This window comes from Drosophila subpulchrella, chromosome 2R, assembly GCF_014743375.2.
Source record: "Drosophila subpulchrella strain 33 F10 #4 breed RU33 chromosome 2R, RU_Dsub_v1.1 Primary Assembly, whole genome shotgun sequence".
NCBI classification, from domain to species: Eukaryota; Metazoa; Arthropoda; class Insecta; order Diptera; family Drosophilidae; genus Drosophila; species Drosophila subpulchrella.
The window spans coordinates 3,182,534-3,199,329 of NC_050611.1; the positions used below are offsets into that span (position 1 = coordinate 3,182,534).

General features: G+C 37.6%; 1 protein-coding gene across 2 annotated transcripts; it reads left to right on the forward strand.

The window, feature by feature from the left end:
• Positions 1-9,068: 9,068 nt before the first annotated feature.
• LOC119551347 (aspartate--tRNA ligase, cytoplasmic) lies at positions 9,069-11,910 on the forward strand. 2 transcript variants are annotated; one of them, XM_037860664.1, is made up of 5 exons: positions 9,069-9,180; positions 9,560-9,660; positions 9,740-10,065; positions 10,255-11,279; positions 11,658-11,910. In XM_037860664.1, exons 2-5 carry the CDS (start codon positions 9,580-9,582, stop codon positions 11,819-11,821), a joined length of 1,596 nt encoding a protein of 531 aa, XP_037716592.1. In that variant the 5' UTR covers positions 9,069-9,180; positions 9,560-9,579; the 3' UTR covers positions 11,822-11,910. The 2 variants fall into 2 exon arrangements, with proteins under 2 accessions (XP_037716592.1, XP_037716593.1); XM_037860665.1 differs by lacking the exon at positions 9,069-9,180 and adding an exon at positions 9,193-9,238.
• The last annotated feature ends 4,886 nt before the right edge of the window (positions 11,911-16,796 follow it).

Below are 16,796 nucleotides of genomic sequence, written 5' to 3' on the forward strand. Positions count from 1 at the left end.
GGAGAGGACCAGATCATAAATTCTGTCGAAAGGATTAACCTAAACAATTAATATGTATATTCAAATTCTTTTCAAATATATGTTAATGTTCGACTGGAGTAACATGCTGCATGGACAACATTTGGGTCACTAGAGTGTATCGAAAGGCAAGTGAACAACAAAATAAGGAGTGCATCATCAGCAAGAGCCCGCTTTTGAGCATGGTCAGCTCCATGATGGCGGCCACCTGGGCTTGTTGCGACAGATCCTCGATCTTGACCTCACTGAACACGATGTAGGTGTCGGGTTCTTGTACACATCGAGTTATTGATCACGAACGGGATGTTCTTATACTTCCTGATCGTCACCATGTTGAAGCCCTGTTTTATGATTTATTATACCAAGCTCAAGAAGATGTCACAGGATAAAGGAAGAAAGATCAGTGTGACCAAAGTCTGCGCTTTCATTAATGCCCTGGATATTCTTGTATGTGTTTTTGTTAGGTCACAATGCGGGGTATCCTTTGAGTGAAGGAGGTTTTTTTTTAAGTTTACCTATTAGGTAGTTTTCCTATTGGTCTATTGGGTTGATGTTTGTTTCAGGGAGGACATTGTGAATCTCAGCGATCTTTCCTTTTTAATTATTTATTATAGTTTCGGTTTTTAATTAAACTAATCTCTCAGTTGACTCTTGCACCAAGTTTATCTTTGGCATCCCATTTTTCGTGATACCACTTACTGTGCTTATATAAGAGAACTTTAATAAATGTTTTAAAATACTTTGCCTGTGCAGAGCGCATGGGTCAGCAGGCGCAAACCAATAAGAATACTTTTTATTTGTTTCTTCTATGCATTTGCGGACTTAATGTTTCGTCGATTTGGACGCTCTCTAAACTATTTATCAAATATTTGAACATGGAGCACTGTAATTTCAAACATAGCATCAGAAGGATTTTTTAAATATAGCTCTAAAGAACTATACTTTTTTGCCTTGATGAACTGCTCTGTTTTGGATTTCATTTCATCCATTGAGGATACAGTTTTCGTACATTATGGGCCATTATCTGCATTTAATTTTTTTTAAATTACAGTACAATAAAATTAAATAAGTTTTCAAGTTGATCTTGGGAAAACCTGTTTTGGCGTATGTTTTATATGCTTTTATTCTGTAAAAGTCTTTCGCATACGTAAATTATTCTTTGGCAACTTTCAATTACCTTCAAATACCTTCATTTAAAAGGTCAAATCCATCGTTCATTTTTTTTCAAAACTCTGACGTTGCAAGAGCATTCACTGAACTTTGTAATGTTCTCCATACATTTATACCATGGCTTACAGTTTGAAAAAACTTGAGAGGCCAATTTTACGTTCATTTTTTGAAAGTTATTTGGATCAAGTCGATCTGATAGTTTTGGTGAGGTTTTTAAGCGTAATTTTTATTTTATCTAATTTGTCGATTTCTAAATTTCTAGAAAAGTGCCTTTACCTAATTTCTCAGATCGCGAAACTTGTGATTGATTCCTTGGATATCTTTGGGGGTTCCGCGTCCTTGGAAGTTATTTAGCAAACATGTAGCAGGGCCACCAGCACTAGGATTATAAATCAGGTTCATTCACAAAAATTAAGAACGAAATTGAATTGAGATATCAAGTCGAAAGTATTGTCGATTTTGATTTTCAGATTACAAAGCAATACCAATTTTAAGGTTATAGGAGAGGGACGTTGTGCAAAGTGTGCGGAGTGACGTGGAAATCGATAACAAATCGGTCCACCTTCTCGCAATTACGCAACCGGTCCACCGGTCCTTAATAGTACATATTTGTACATTTTTTATTAGGAAAAAGAGGGAATTTCCGCTTCCATGGAAGTTATTTAGCAAACATGTAGCAGGGCTACCAACACTAGAATTATAAATCAGGTTCATTCACAAAAATTAAGATCGAAATTGAATTGAGATATCAAGTCGAAAGTATTGTCGATTTTGATTTTCAGAGTACAAAGCAATACCAATTTTAAGGTTATAGGAGAGGGACGTTAGGGGACAAATTATAGAAATGTCTGTTCCGCAGATATTTTGCTATTTCGTAGTTGTGACGTGGAAATCGATCCCCCTTGTCGCAACAATGCTGTTCTAATAGCACATATTTACAATTTTTGTTAGGAAAAAAAGGAATCTCGTATTTCATGTACTACATATAAAATGAATTATTAATTACGTTTAAATGAGAATAGTTGTAAGCTTTGTACGTTTTAAATTTCCAAAATGGATTTAACAGAAGTTATTTTGAGAAATAATATAAGTGGAATTGTTTTCTTATTGGTGAATATACATTGTAAAAAATGTATCGAGGAACTATTCAAGTTACCCGAGAAGGTAACACCAACCCTACTTCTCTATCAGTTAAATTATGTATTGAAAGCTGTAAGGCTTAAATATATGCTTTTAGAATGTTGTATATTCAATTAGTACAAGTTTATAAAGCAAAACTAAATTATTTAAAAAATGTTAATTTTCTTTGATAATATCTAAGATGTAAAAAAAACGATTTATGCCAGAAGTCAAGAAAAGGTAATCTTGAAATCGAGATGAGCGTAATCTTAATTTAGAAATGGATTTATAAAAAAAAACTAATTTAAATTATCTGCACATCGCTCACAATTTCAAAAGACTTTGAAATATAAAAAACAAATATGCACAAAATAAAATTTTGATGGAGTTTACCAACCGCATGGTTGTTCGTTTCTAATTGCTTGTCATGCTTCGGACCTCGCTTCCTTCGGAAAAGTGTCCCGGCTTCTTACTTTGGAACTTATAGTTCGATACCATCATCAAAATAGATTCGTAGCAATCGATAGGTGTGCTAAGAAGATATGACATTCACACTTTCACAAAATACCAAATTATACTAAAAGCTAGCAATATCGAATCTAAAAGATATCACATTAATACTCAATTCTAATAATATTAAAAGGAATATGGAACCCGCCAATTCCAGTACAAGAACCTCTGTATCCGAGACTACGACCGATGTAAAATATCGTATCTTAAGAAAAGGGATTTAAATTAACTATCTATAGGAACAGTTACATCAAATTATTATACAATTTTCGAGAAATGTTAATGGTCCACAGCGTCAGCCATGTTTTCGATGCTAACTTAAAAGCAATTATTACGCCTTTGACAGAGCGTCATCCACGTTGCACAGTTCCTTACAAAATTTAAATGATCTATTTATAGAAAAAGTTTCATTGAATAATTTTCCGCAGTTCTCGAGAAACTTGCAAAGCAAAGCCATCAGACAGCTCTTTTAATTCGCCGGAATTTACGAAACTGGCACGGAAGTGTAATCATGGCACGCCAAATTTCAATGGCGAAATGTGTAAATATAAAAATGTTTTTTTTTATATCATTAAATATTAACAATTATTCCTTTTTTAGACAATAAATAACTTTTATATGGGATACCAGAGGAGCCGCCATTTCGGCGCATAATGTTCACCGTATGCTCCGCCTGCAGCTTATTAGATCTGTAAGTCCATCGATTTAAATATCGATAGTATTGATAGTGGCTGTGCTGCGGAATACCTCGATTGTTTTATTTCCACCATCGATGTATCGCGTTATAGCACCATCACTAGTTGGTGTCACGAAGCTGACAAAGTCAATACAAATACAAAACGAGTAAAGCTGGCCTAGTTTTGGACAACTTGTTAAAAAATTGAATTTTTTTCTACTAGATAAAAAACGACACGACAATGAATTTTTTAATCATTTTTTCAACTTTTGACTTTTTTAAAACTCTTTTTCATTATTCCCAACGAACGTTTGAATTTTTTTTTTACATTTTAAGCATTGTCTCAAATAATCAAAACCTTCGTATGAAACGTATCGAGATTTTCTTTATGGTCTCAAAACGGTTTCATATTTTTATCACGATATCATACCATTTATATAGGATTTAAAGAAACTTACAAAATTAATCCATTTGACAGAAGCAAAGATATGGCGATGCCAGCATTTTTAATTTTTATAAAAAATTAGTATTATGTTCTATACATAATTCTTGTCGAACCCTTGTTATTTTACACCATGTAATTTAAAGCAATACATAAACTTAACAAAGAAAAGACATTGTCATATCTTTGCTGCTGTCAAATGGAATAAAAAAAAAATATATGAAATCCTTTTGAGACCATAAAGAAAATCTCTATACGTTTCACAAAGAATCACTCATATGTAGCTCATAATTGTTAAAAGAATTTTAATTTTTGATACCACCAAATCCAAACGGTTAGTAGCGGAGAGCAACAAAAAAATTTTTATTTGCGATTTTAATGGTCTAATAGTTTAACGGTCTATTGTTTGTGTTGCAGCTGTGTCTAGGCCATGCAGTCTTAACCTTTTTAATCAAAACAGCTTTATACCCTCTACACAGCACCGCTTATACCGATCAAATGTTCGCTTCATGTGAACAAGAATCTGCTTTAACTTGCAACAGCGATATTAAGCAGCTGTGTGCTGGGCTTTAAAAGTTTTTTTCTGATCAACTCATGTTCTTAAAATAAATATATCATTTAGTTTAATATTTGTAGACCAGAAACACAAATTGTGTTGTAGACATGAAGTGCCAGCAGTTTGCTTAAGAAATGGCATCCAATCAGATATAACTAAGTTTATCCGCACAGCGTATGTTTGAAGAACTTCATAAGGTCACTACAATGTTTTATTTAATGAATAAAAATGTCGCTTTACAACCCTAGCGTATTTTTACTGAGGGCAACACTGGTAGCGCTGCTGGCTAGAGGTGTGAAATCATCAATTTTTTCAGACATCGATATTTTCAAAAAAAAACAAGAAAGGAAGTTAGCTTCGGCAAGCCGAAGCTTATATACCCTTGCAGCTATAATTATTAAATTTAAAAACACAAAAAATGATATTCCCAATAGTATAAGATAATATGTCAAAAAACACCGAAGCTATAATTTGTTTCATATTATTTTCCTACCAATTTTCCGATCGTTCCTATGGCAGCTATATGATATAGTCGTCCGATTTTGATAAAATTAAATTCGAAATTCAGAACTAATTAAAAAATGTTATTTCCAAGCGTAGGAGGTTATATGTTAAAAAACACCGAAGCTATAATTTGTTTCATATTATTTTCCTACCAATTTTGCGATCGTTCCTATGGCAGCTATATGACATAGTCGTCCGATTTTGATAAAATTTAATTCGAAATTCAGAACTAATTAAAAAATGTTATTTCCAAGCGTTGGAGGTTGTATGTTGAAAAACACCGAAGCTATAATTTTTTTCATATTATTTTTCCACAAATTTTCCGATCGTTCCTATGGCAGCTATATGATATAGTCGTCCGATTTCGATAAAATTTAATACAAAATTCAAAATTATTTAAAAATTGTTATTTCCAAGCTTAGGAGTTTGTATGCTAAAAAACACCAAAGATATAATTTTTTTTCATTTTTTTGTCCGATTATTCCTATGGGAGCTATAAGATATAGTTGTCCGATCCGGCTGGTTCCGACTTATATACTACCTGCAAAAGATATAAGACTTTTGGAAAAATTTCAGCCCGATAGCTTAAAAACTGAGAGACTAGTTTGCGTAGAAACGGACGGACAGACGGACAGACGGACAGACGGACAGACGGACAGACGGACATGGCTAGATCGACTCGTCTAGTCATGCTGATCAAGAATATATATACTTTATGGGGTCGGAAACGTCTCCTTCACTGCGTTGCAAACTTCTGACTGAAATCAATATACCCTCTGCAAGGGTATAATAATCGACCCTGCTCTAGTTTTTACTTTTCCAGAACTCTTCTGAGGCTCACTTCCGAAAGAGATGCACGCAAAAATTTAAGCGGAAACTTTCCGCCCAGCATTTCGGTGGCGGATTTAAGTTTATAGTCTATATAACATTATCTGAATTTAAATTTATTGCATACTTTATTTACTATTAATTATTTTGTGATTGCACCCCAAAACCCGGTAAAATCTTACATTTACAAATTTTATGAACACCGCGACCCAGTTCTAAATTCCGATCGGATTTGGCCAATGCACTTGATCTATGTTATATTCAAATCCAAGAGCCACAAAAAAAGAGGGTTATGCTGATATTAATACATGCAATTATTAAGCAATTTTAATTAAATGTTTTTCCGATAGAGTGCCAAGTACAATATTATGTTATTTGTGCTAGTTTACAATTTTCATTTGGGACCTGTCCATTTGGACCTGCCAAATTTTCGATTTGTTATTAAATTTCGCTGGCAGCCTGTCCGAACTTTAGACCATATTTCAATGATTTAAAGCTTTGTTTGGTGAAAATTCGCTGATTTGTAGACTGCACCATGGTTGCAACTCGTCCTTCTTTTCCTTCCTATCCATCGGCAGCGGAAGGAATGAGTGCCTTCTAGACACGGGCACCCCCAAGTTCGAATGGACAGTAAGTCACGGCACTCTACTACATTGGATTTGTCAGATTTGTTTCCAATGATTTGGAAAATTCAGTCGAAGTAGGCGAAGTGCCATCTGTCATAGGGATACCTACCATACCTGACTATTCCTGGAGCTCGAAAGCACTATCACTTGGACTAAGAGCATTTTGGCTTGTGAAAAATTACCACTTCGTTAAATTTCGGCTTGTTTTTATGTGAAATAGCACTAAAAAGTAAAACCACGAAATTAGCATTTGTTTTTAAAAAATCGACTACGATTTTGCTTGTATGGCGATTTTCCCTATATTAAAGAAAGTGTAATTTTCAAATCAACGCCGTTCTTTTTTAAAAAGAGAAAAAAAGTTTTGATATACACAAATCTGTTCTACTTTTAGAAAAAGATCGCACTAAATTTTAGAAAATTGCCATACTTTTGGTGCAATAGGCCTTGAATTTTAGAAAATACATTTCTAAGAAAACAAAAAAATTTTCCAAATATCTAATTGAGCATCTGAGTTATTCTGTATATGGATAATGGACGATAATGTAGTTGGTTTTTGTTGGATCTCTCATTTTTCAAATTATTTTTCTCTCCATTGCTGAAGCGCAAACACACTTGTTAATCTAGCACTAACAGCATTTTGGATTGTTAAAAATTACCACTACGATAAATTTCGGTATTTTTGTTGGTGTCAAATAGCACTACAAAAATAAAGTCAGGAAAATTGCGTGTTTTTAGAAAATCGACTACTATTTTGCTTGAATGGCGATTTTCCCTATATTAAAGAAAGTGTAATTTTAAAATCAGTGCCGTTCTTTTCTAAAAAAGAGAAAAAAAGTTTCGATACATAGAAATGTAATCTCAAACAAATTTTAGAAAATCGTCATACTCTTGAATTTTGGAAGAACCATTCCTAAAAAAGCAACAACATTTTCCAAAAATGTAATAAGAAGAAAATAAATATCAAATTGAGAAACGGAGCTATTTTGGTTGTTTATGGATTATGCGTCTCCTGTCGGTGATGTAGTTGTTTTTTGTTGAAACTCTCATTTCTCAACTCATTTTTCCCTCCATTACTTAAAAATGTGGATTGTGATGCAAACACACTTAGTTTTTCATCTGTTTTAAGTCTGAAATAACAACTGCAATTACAAATTATAAATATAAAAACCAAAAAACTTACTTTTTTGAGAAAAGCATCTTGGTCGCTCGCGATATCGAATCCCTTTGCCTCAAGGTTTGAAGTCATCCACTTTACTAGCTGCGCCACGGAAGCATCACGTGAGGCGCCGTACAAAGTCAATTAACATTTTGTTTTCTTGGGTTCTATGTTTACATATATGTTTTTTTTAAGTGAATGGCCCTTTTCCATTGATTTTTGTTTGTGAATATTTATTAATAAATAATAATACTATATTAACAAGTAGTAGTTTGTTAGTTGGTGGAAAAAGGAAAAGGGCTAGATTATAATATCTATTTAAATTTGGATTAACTGTTTCTAAAAGTTGGTTGCCCAGCACAGAGCTAAGAAGCTCAATAATATTTATGTTTGGTTGATTTTTTGGGCCTCTAGTTTTTTTGATACGTCTTCAAACGCATCCAAAAGGCGAGAATTTACTCTCAAATTGGTTACATTTAAGGTGTCATTTATTTTAAAAAAGAGTTCGAAAGAGCCGCTTAAACCAGATTTCTTAAAATATTTGACCATCTTCCTGCAGGATATTTCGTCCATTTTCGGTAAGATCTTGATTTGCTTCTCTAGGCTGTAGTTTAACAAATGGTTAGAAAAACCAACATCACCTACGGTTAGACACAATTGCTGGATTGTCATGCTCAAGGTGGCATTCAATTTGTTCCAATATATTGTTGCTCTATGTAACTATATGTCTGCCTTAGTTTTAAAAATTAGATTATAAAAATAAAACGACTAATTTCCAAGCGTTTTCATACCTGTGAATCCCCGTCCATGGATTTTATAGCCATTAGGTGATCTTCTAAAAAACTTTTCAATTATATATATCACTAAGCTGGATAGATAAGATCATTTTAGAAAATTGTATATCCATATGTCGCTGGTCCACGAACAACCGAAGAATTTGAATTTAAAAATATCCGCCTTGATTGTACCCATATGCAACTGAAACATCCCGCCTCCAGGATATTTGCGATCATCCAAAAAGTGCAAAACAGCGAAATGCAGGATTGTTTATTAAATATTTGCTTTTTTACACGTTAAAGCAATAAAACCTTTTTTTTCGATTTATTATCTACTCTTAAATGTTTTCAAATTTTAAATAAGTCATGGCAACCTGTAGAGTGCGAACAAACGCGTATGTTTTTATATATCAAATAAATTTATATTTAGTATTTCCATACCAAAAACAGCCTTATAATTCCTATAGATTCCTAGAACTCTGCAATTTGACAACAATACAAACAAACACACACAGTGGAGTTCAGGCAGGCAAACTCAATAAAATGTGGGAGTATTTCCCAATTCATTTTCATTAAAAATTAAATTAAAAATAATAAAAATAAAACAATTTTTTAAAATGGAGGAAGTCCTTACTAACTACCGCTGTTATAGATGGCGTGTTAGTAGTTTTCAGAGTGACCGTTTGGAAAACTCTGAGCCCGGTGGTAATATTGCTTTCCGCGGTCACACTGGCATGCATGTGCAATAGAACACGACGCTCGTGAAATCCTCTGTGTATTAAAAGGCAAAATCTAGCTGGTAAGCCGGTTGCACTCGACTGCACAACTTAAATAATCAATTGGTGAAAGACCTTCAAGTGAGTGCCTGCCGCGAAACAGGGGCCGCAAAGTTTAGGTTATGTGCGAGCCGCTAGACAGAGTTCCCCGGCCCCGGAAATATTCCGTGGACATATGGTTTCTGTGGGAGGAGATCGGGTGACTGAACTGCAGCCCGGAACCCACAGTCATCATTTCGCAAATGGGGCACTTCATCCGCCAAGTGCTATTTATAAAACCGTGACGCAACGCACACATCACTCCTCCTCCTCCTTCCTCGCCTGTTGCTTATCGGAACTCTGCGGTTTACGGCCTAGTTTTGTGGTTCCCTACTAAAAAATATACCCCTCGTCTCTTTACAGCCGATTGTGTGCATTCCAAGATGGTCGAGGACAAGGAGAACGTGGCCAACGGGGAGCAGGTCTCCAAGAAGGGAGCCAAGAAGCTGGCCAAGGCCGCCAAGGTGAGTGTCTTCTATTTGCGGACGTGGCATGCGTTGGCTCTTGAACCCCTGATAACAGCTCTAATCTCTATCCGCCTAGAAAGCCGAACAGAAAGCGGAGACTGCCTCCGCCGTGGCTGCCAACAATGCAGGAGGAGACTCTGCCGAGGATCACTCCGCCGGTAAATATGGCCTCTCCGAGATGATCCAGTCCAAGGACCAGCGGATCGAGCGCAACTTTGTTCCCGTTTCGGAGCTGAGTGGCCAGCTGACCAAGGGACTCGTCTGGGTGCGAGGACGCGTCCACACGTCGCGTGCCAAGGGCAAACAGTGCTTCCTCATCCTGCGCCAGCAGAGCAGCACGGTGCAGTGCATCCTGGCCGTCAACGATGTCATTTCCAAGCAAATGGTCAAGTTCGCGGGCAAGTAAGTGCTCCTTAACTATAAACTTATGAGGGACCCAAGCAGGGAAAAGTCAAAACGATATCACATCCGAATTACTCTGCTCATATAGATATTTACATCATTCTTATTGATAGGAGTTTGTCTGTACTGTGGTATTAATAATTTCAAAGATTTCGCTGCAAAAACTTACTGTCCTGTCTGCTTTTCCAGTATTCCCAAGGAGAGCATCATCGATATCCAAGCCAAGCCAGTGGCGGTGTCCAGCAAGATTGAATCCTGCACAGAGCAATCGCTGGAGCTGTCCGTCGAGCAGATATTCGTGATTTCCCAGGCCAAGGCCCAGTTGCCGTTGCAAATCGAAGACGCCTCGCGTCCCGAGAACGCCGATGACCCGGAAGGGCTGAACATTCGCGTGAACCAGGACACGCGACTGGACAATCGAGTGCTGGACCTGAGGACCCCGGCGAACCAGGCCATTTTCCGGCTGGAAGCGGGAGTGTGCCGCCTGTTCCGTGATATCCTCACGGAGAAGGGCTTCACCGAGATCCACACGCCCAAGATCATTTCGGCGGCCAGTGAGGGCGGCGCCAACGTGTTCACCGTGAGCTACTTCAAGGACTCGGCCTATCTGGCGCAGTCGCCACAGCTGTACAAGCAGATGGCCATCGCCGCCGATTTCGACAAAGTCTACACGGTGGGCGCCGTTTTCCGAGCGGAGGATTCCAACACTCATCGGCACTTGACCGAGTTCGTGGGCCTCGATCTGGAGATGGCCTTCAAGTACCATTACCACGAGGTTCTGCACACGATTGGCAACACGTTTACGGCCATTTTCAAGGGACTGCGCGACCAGTACGCCCGAGAGATCGAGTCTGTCGGCCAGCAGTACAAGGTGGACGCCTTTAAGTTCCTGGAGCCGCCGCTAATCCTCCAGTTTGCCGATGGCGTGGCCATGTTGCGAGAGGCCGGCGTGGAGACGGGCGATGAGGAGGATCTGTCGACGCCTAATGAGAAGCTTCTCGGGCGCCTGGTTAAGGCCAAGTACGACACCGATTTCTACATCCTGGACAAGTTCCCGTTGGCGATACGACCCTTCTACACCATGCCCGATCCGAACAACCCAGTCTACTCCAACTCCTACGATATGTTTATGCGCGGCGAGGAGATCCTGTCCGGGGCGCAGCGCATTCACGATCCAGAGTACTTAATGGAGCGCGCCAAGCACCATGGCATCGGTGAGTGATCCCTTAATCTGAATACTATTAATATTGGTTTTAGTTGCGTTAAGCTTGTTTTTAAAAAGAAGATCAACGGTACTTAAATATCAAGAAATTTGATAAACTTGTTTAATGAAGGTTCAAATTGAGGAACCTTTAAGTCAGCTAGTCACAAGATTTCTAAATAAACATTAATTAGAACGCAGTGAGTAAATATGTATGTACACATATCTTTCGAGTGCTCATTCAGAGCTGTTGCATTCATATGATAACAAATGATAGCCAGTGTAAACTTATTTAAACAATAATATTTATATCTATAGATACCTCAAATATTGTGTATGTTAACTTCACCTTGCGATATCATGTACTAACTAAAACCCTCTGTTTCTACAGATACCTCCAAGATTGCGGCGTACATCGAGTCCTTCCGCTACGGATGTCCTCCGCATGCTGGCGGTGGTATTGGCATGGAGCGCGTTGTAATGCTGTATCTGGGATTGGACAACATCCGCAAGACCTCCATGTTCCCACGCGACCCCAAGCGGTTAACGCCTTAAACGCCCCTTAACTTCAAACAACTCTACTTTTAGATGTGAATTCAATTCGATTAAACATTGGTTTTACTTAACCTGTGACTTTCCAAGCATTCAGTTCTTTTTAATTTTACGCCAAAACCATTCGTGTGTTCTTTTCCCATTTCTTAAGAGCAACATGCTGCAGAGTTGTTAAACAACAAGTAAAATGTACGAGAAGACTGCCTAGAGTCAAATTTATTAAAAAAAACTCGTAAGAAAATAAATATTTGCGCGTATGTTTTGTACTGAAATATCTGTCTTTTAGTTATTGATTGAAAATTTAGAAGTGGCTGAAATTATAAAAAAAGCAGTTATTAAACTGGAACAGTTTTTATATTTTTTGTTGCATAGTTTTAGGAACTAATAAAAAAGGGCATTTAAATAAATCCGTTCGTTCGGTATTAAGAATTGAGAAGGATAGACAAGTTTACATTTTTTGTTTAAAATTGTCGACTAAATGAATAGGTTACACTGTGATCTACAACTCGGCAAACTATGAAAATGTCGAATTTTTTACCAATTTGGAGACTAGCGCGTTTGTTGATATCGTAAAAACTCGAAAAAAATCCGACAGAAAACAGAGACTTACAATTTTAAAGTTAACGTCCAAACGAACCAAACAAGCCATGTTTGGATAAAATCCATGGTAAAATAAGTTTAACTTTTTTGTCCAAGCTTTGCAATGTTATGCCGATAACAAGAGTAAGGAGGTTCATGTTATTCACTTAGGCAGTGTTCTGAAACTTTTGTTTTTAACGTCGTTAAGCCTAGTACTCAGATCGGCTAAGAGTTTCACTAGTCGAAAAATCTTATTCTTTCTAGTGTGACCGAAGTTTTCAAAGTTCACCCGCCATGCATGTGGCATGGTCTTACTGTCAAGCAGCTGGGTTTGTTGACAAACGGAAAACAAATCAATTGGAGCAATTTAAAAAAGAAGAGTCTGCTGGTGCATAAATAAAAAAAAATAAAAATAAATAAAATTTTCAACGAATGTTTTTATTTATGTAAATTAGAAGTTAAAGGCTTCCTTCTCGTCCCACGGATGCTCCGCCATCTTTCCCGCGCCATCTGTAGTCCAGCTCCGAGCTGGCCAATAATGGCTGGTGATAGCTCCTCCAGCTGTCCCTTAGCGGGCGACCTTATTTCCTCCTCCCTATAGAAGTCGGCGCATCCTCTATCTCCGCTCCATCACCAGCTGCCAAGTAGCTGGTGAAGGAGGAGTCCTTAATGGAGCTCGTCGGAGATCGAGCGATGTCCCATGTTCCTTCCCACTGGGATTTTCTAGTGGATCTCCTCCAGCGCTTCAAATATTCTGCGGATTTGACCCGTTGTGGTACTGCTTCCTGTCGGTCAGGTCCCACAATAATGGGCAACAGCTTGGATTAGGCATCCTTTTTCATCTGCACTGACCTTTAGCCGTTTTGGGTGTTTTTTTTCCATTTTTAATTTTTTAATTCCCCACCGCTTCTGCACGAACTCCGCCAAAGATTAAATTTCTTATTCTTTGGGCCGCGGCTAACGGCGTTCATTGAAAATTCACTCGCGAAATCTGGTATTTTTTCTGGTATTTCCTTAGCTCATCTGAGTACCGCGCTGAAAAACAGACCCGACGAAAACCTTTAGCCGCCTGTTTGCCTCTCGCTCACTCCTATGGTTAGCTCGCGGTTTTCGTCGATGTGAGTACTAGGCTTTAAAATCGACAATCGATAATACTCGGTAAAGCCTAGTACTCACATCGACGAAAACCGCGAGCTAACCATAGGAGTAAGCGAGAGGCAAACCGGCGGCTAAAGGTTTTCGTCGGGTCTGTTTTTCAGCGTGGTACTCAGATGAGCTAAGGAAATACCAGAAAAAATACCAGATTTCGGGAGTGAATTTTCGATGAACGCCGTTAGCCGCGGCCCAAAGAATAAGAAATTTAATCTTTGGCGGTGTTCGTGCAGAAGCGATGGGGAATTTAAAAATTTTAAATGGAAGAAAAACCCCAAAAACGGTTAAAGGAGGTCAGTGCAGATGAAAAAGGACGCCTAATCCAAGCTGTTGCCCATTATTGTGGGATTTGACCGACAGAAGGCAATACCACAACAGGGGCAAATCCGCAGAATAGTTGAAGTGCTGGAGGAGGAGATCCACTAGAGAATCCCAGTGGGAAGGAACATGCCGAGTGGGACTTCGCTCTCTACATGGACATCCTGCCGAGCGTGTCCTGGCAAAGAAAGTAAGGTCTAGCCAAAATAATTTGGTTTCGTTTTACTAATAGAAGTATCTTTTCAGCAGAACCACCAGTAATATGATCTCCGAAGACCTCTCCATTAGGACTCCGTACACTATAACCACCAGCTACTTGGCAGCTTAAGCGGAGCTGGAGGACGCGCTGGCTTCTACAGGGAGGAGGAAAATAGGGCGCCCGCTAAGAAACAGTTGGAGAAGTTATGTCCAGCCACTGCCAGGATGCTGGGCGACTTCCTGCAATCAGCGGATCAACCCTGTTCCCAATCCGGCTCCCACTTCCTCAAGGTCCAATATGCCTATTGGGACTCGGAGCTGGACTGCGGTGGCGCGGGAAAGATGGCGAAGCATCCGTGGGACGAAAAGGAAGCTTTAAACAACTAATTTACATAAATAAAAACATTCGTTGAACATTCCATCTATTTTTAATTGAATTTCTTTGTGTACCAGCATACTGCTCCTTTTTAAATTTCTCCAATTGTTTTGATTTTCGTTTGGCAACAAACCCATGGTACTTGCATTGCGTGTGAACTTTAAAAACTTCGGTCACACTACAAAGAATAAGATTTTTTGACTAGTGAAACTCTTAGCCGATCTGAGTACTAGGCTTAATCAATAAAACTATTTAACCACAAACATATAATAATCAAAGTAATAATAACATTTAAGAATATATATATATGGAAATGGTGTAAAAAGTGAGTATGTGTAATTATTACATATTTATTTTTTTAAATAGTTTAACCAATATTTTCGATATTTCGTAAACACAAAAGTTTGACAACGCTGCCAGGGAATAGCTTGAACCTCTTTAAGTTGGTCAATATTGAAATTCTTATTTCAGGCGCCTTTCTGTTATCGGCCTAACAATGCAAAGCTATGACAAATAAAATTAAATATATTTTACTATGGATATTGTCCAAATGTAGCTTGTTTGGTTCATATGGACGGTAACTTTAAAGTGGTACACGTCTTGATTAGTGGTTCTACATTTTCTAAGTTTGCCGAGCTGTAGCTCACAATATACTCAATGTAGCCATTATTTTTTCGGCAATGTTAAAGGGTGACATTATAGCTGTAAACTAAAACATATATCACCTAAATTGGTGAAGCGCAACTCTAGATATAATTAAAAACACGGAGATACCAAAAAAATGTCCTTAAAAAAACTTATCTATTATTAAAACATTTTTGCCTTCTTTTTCGTGATATTGGGGTCCAACTCTACCAAGAAGAGACCATAAGCGTAGTTGATGAAACGTAGTTCTCACAAAAATACTAAATAAGATGCCGATCGCGAACCTTCAACTGATTCCTTGGCTAGCTTGGGAGGTTCCGCTTCGATGGATGGGTTCTGAAAACATGTAGCAGGGCCACTTGCACTAAAGTCATAGGTCTAGTAGATAAAGTGCATTACGCCTTAAATAAGTTTATAGAGAACGGAAAGTATGGAATTTTTCGACTTGTATGGTGATAAATGTGAGATAGTCCGGTGGATTTATGGATTCATGGCCGCGATAAACACGGGAGTCTTCTATGACAATGCGTAATTCACCACCAATCATGGCATGCTCAACTGTGGCGCTAGAACCATTTTTATAAAACGTGTTAGTTAACTCTGTCCTTAAATTTGAATTGGAAATGAACCAACTAACTTTTTTCAAAAACCGATAAAGGGTTCCAGAAGATACTCCACTTCTTATAAATTTGTTTGAAAATTTGGTTTTGACTGAAAATTATTAAAGTAAACCAGAATTCGAACTATAAAGACGCTTTCAGAAATAAATATTACTGTTAAACACCAAAATACACATTGAAATGTTTTGACTGGAGATGAACGGCGTATAACAAATTTTTAATTCATGGAATCATGGCCGCGATAAACACGGGACAATGCTTGATATACCACCAATGATGGCATGCTCAAATGTGGCGCTAGAACCATTTTTACTGTGTCCCTCTAAATCGGATTGGAAATGAACCAACTACCTTTTTTTAGAAACCGATAAAAGGTTCCGAAGAATACTCCACTTTTTGTAAATTTGTTTGAAAATTTGGTTTTGTAAACCAGAATTCGAACTTTAAAGACGCTTGCAGAAATAAATATTACTGCTGAACACCAAAATACAAATTGAAATGTTTTGACTGGAGATGAACGGCGTATAAAAAATGTTTCCATAGAAACACTAAAATCACCGAAGTGCTGGAGATAGAAACTTTGTAAATCAGAAAAAAATATAAAAAATTTTACAGAAACAATCACATTTTGGTGTTTCCTAACCGGACGGTTATTTCTAATTGCTTGTCCTGCTTCTTACATGCGTCGGTCTTCGTTTCTGTCGGGAAGTGTCCCGATATGTTTCTTTGAATCCAGTGGTTCGATACCATCGTCGAACTAGATTCGTAACTATCGATAACAAGATACTACATTCGCACTTTCCCAAATTATCAAACTAATACAAAATACTAACAATATCAAATTTACACTTCTACAAAACATTGTCAAACAAAGTCTTAAAATTCGAAAAGAGTTTCAAAGTTGGCGTTAGAAATACCCTGATTTCCGAAATTCTGAGACCTTCTCGTTTTGATTGATGTGTTTCATTATTTTGGTAGGAAGTAAAAGTCGCTTTACAGGTTAATATCTTCGTTTGTCTGAAATTGTATTACCCTTTGCAAGGGAATAAATCATAAATTTAAATACATAACATTTAAACTTAATGACTTA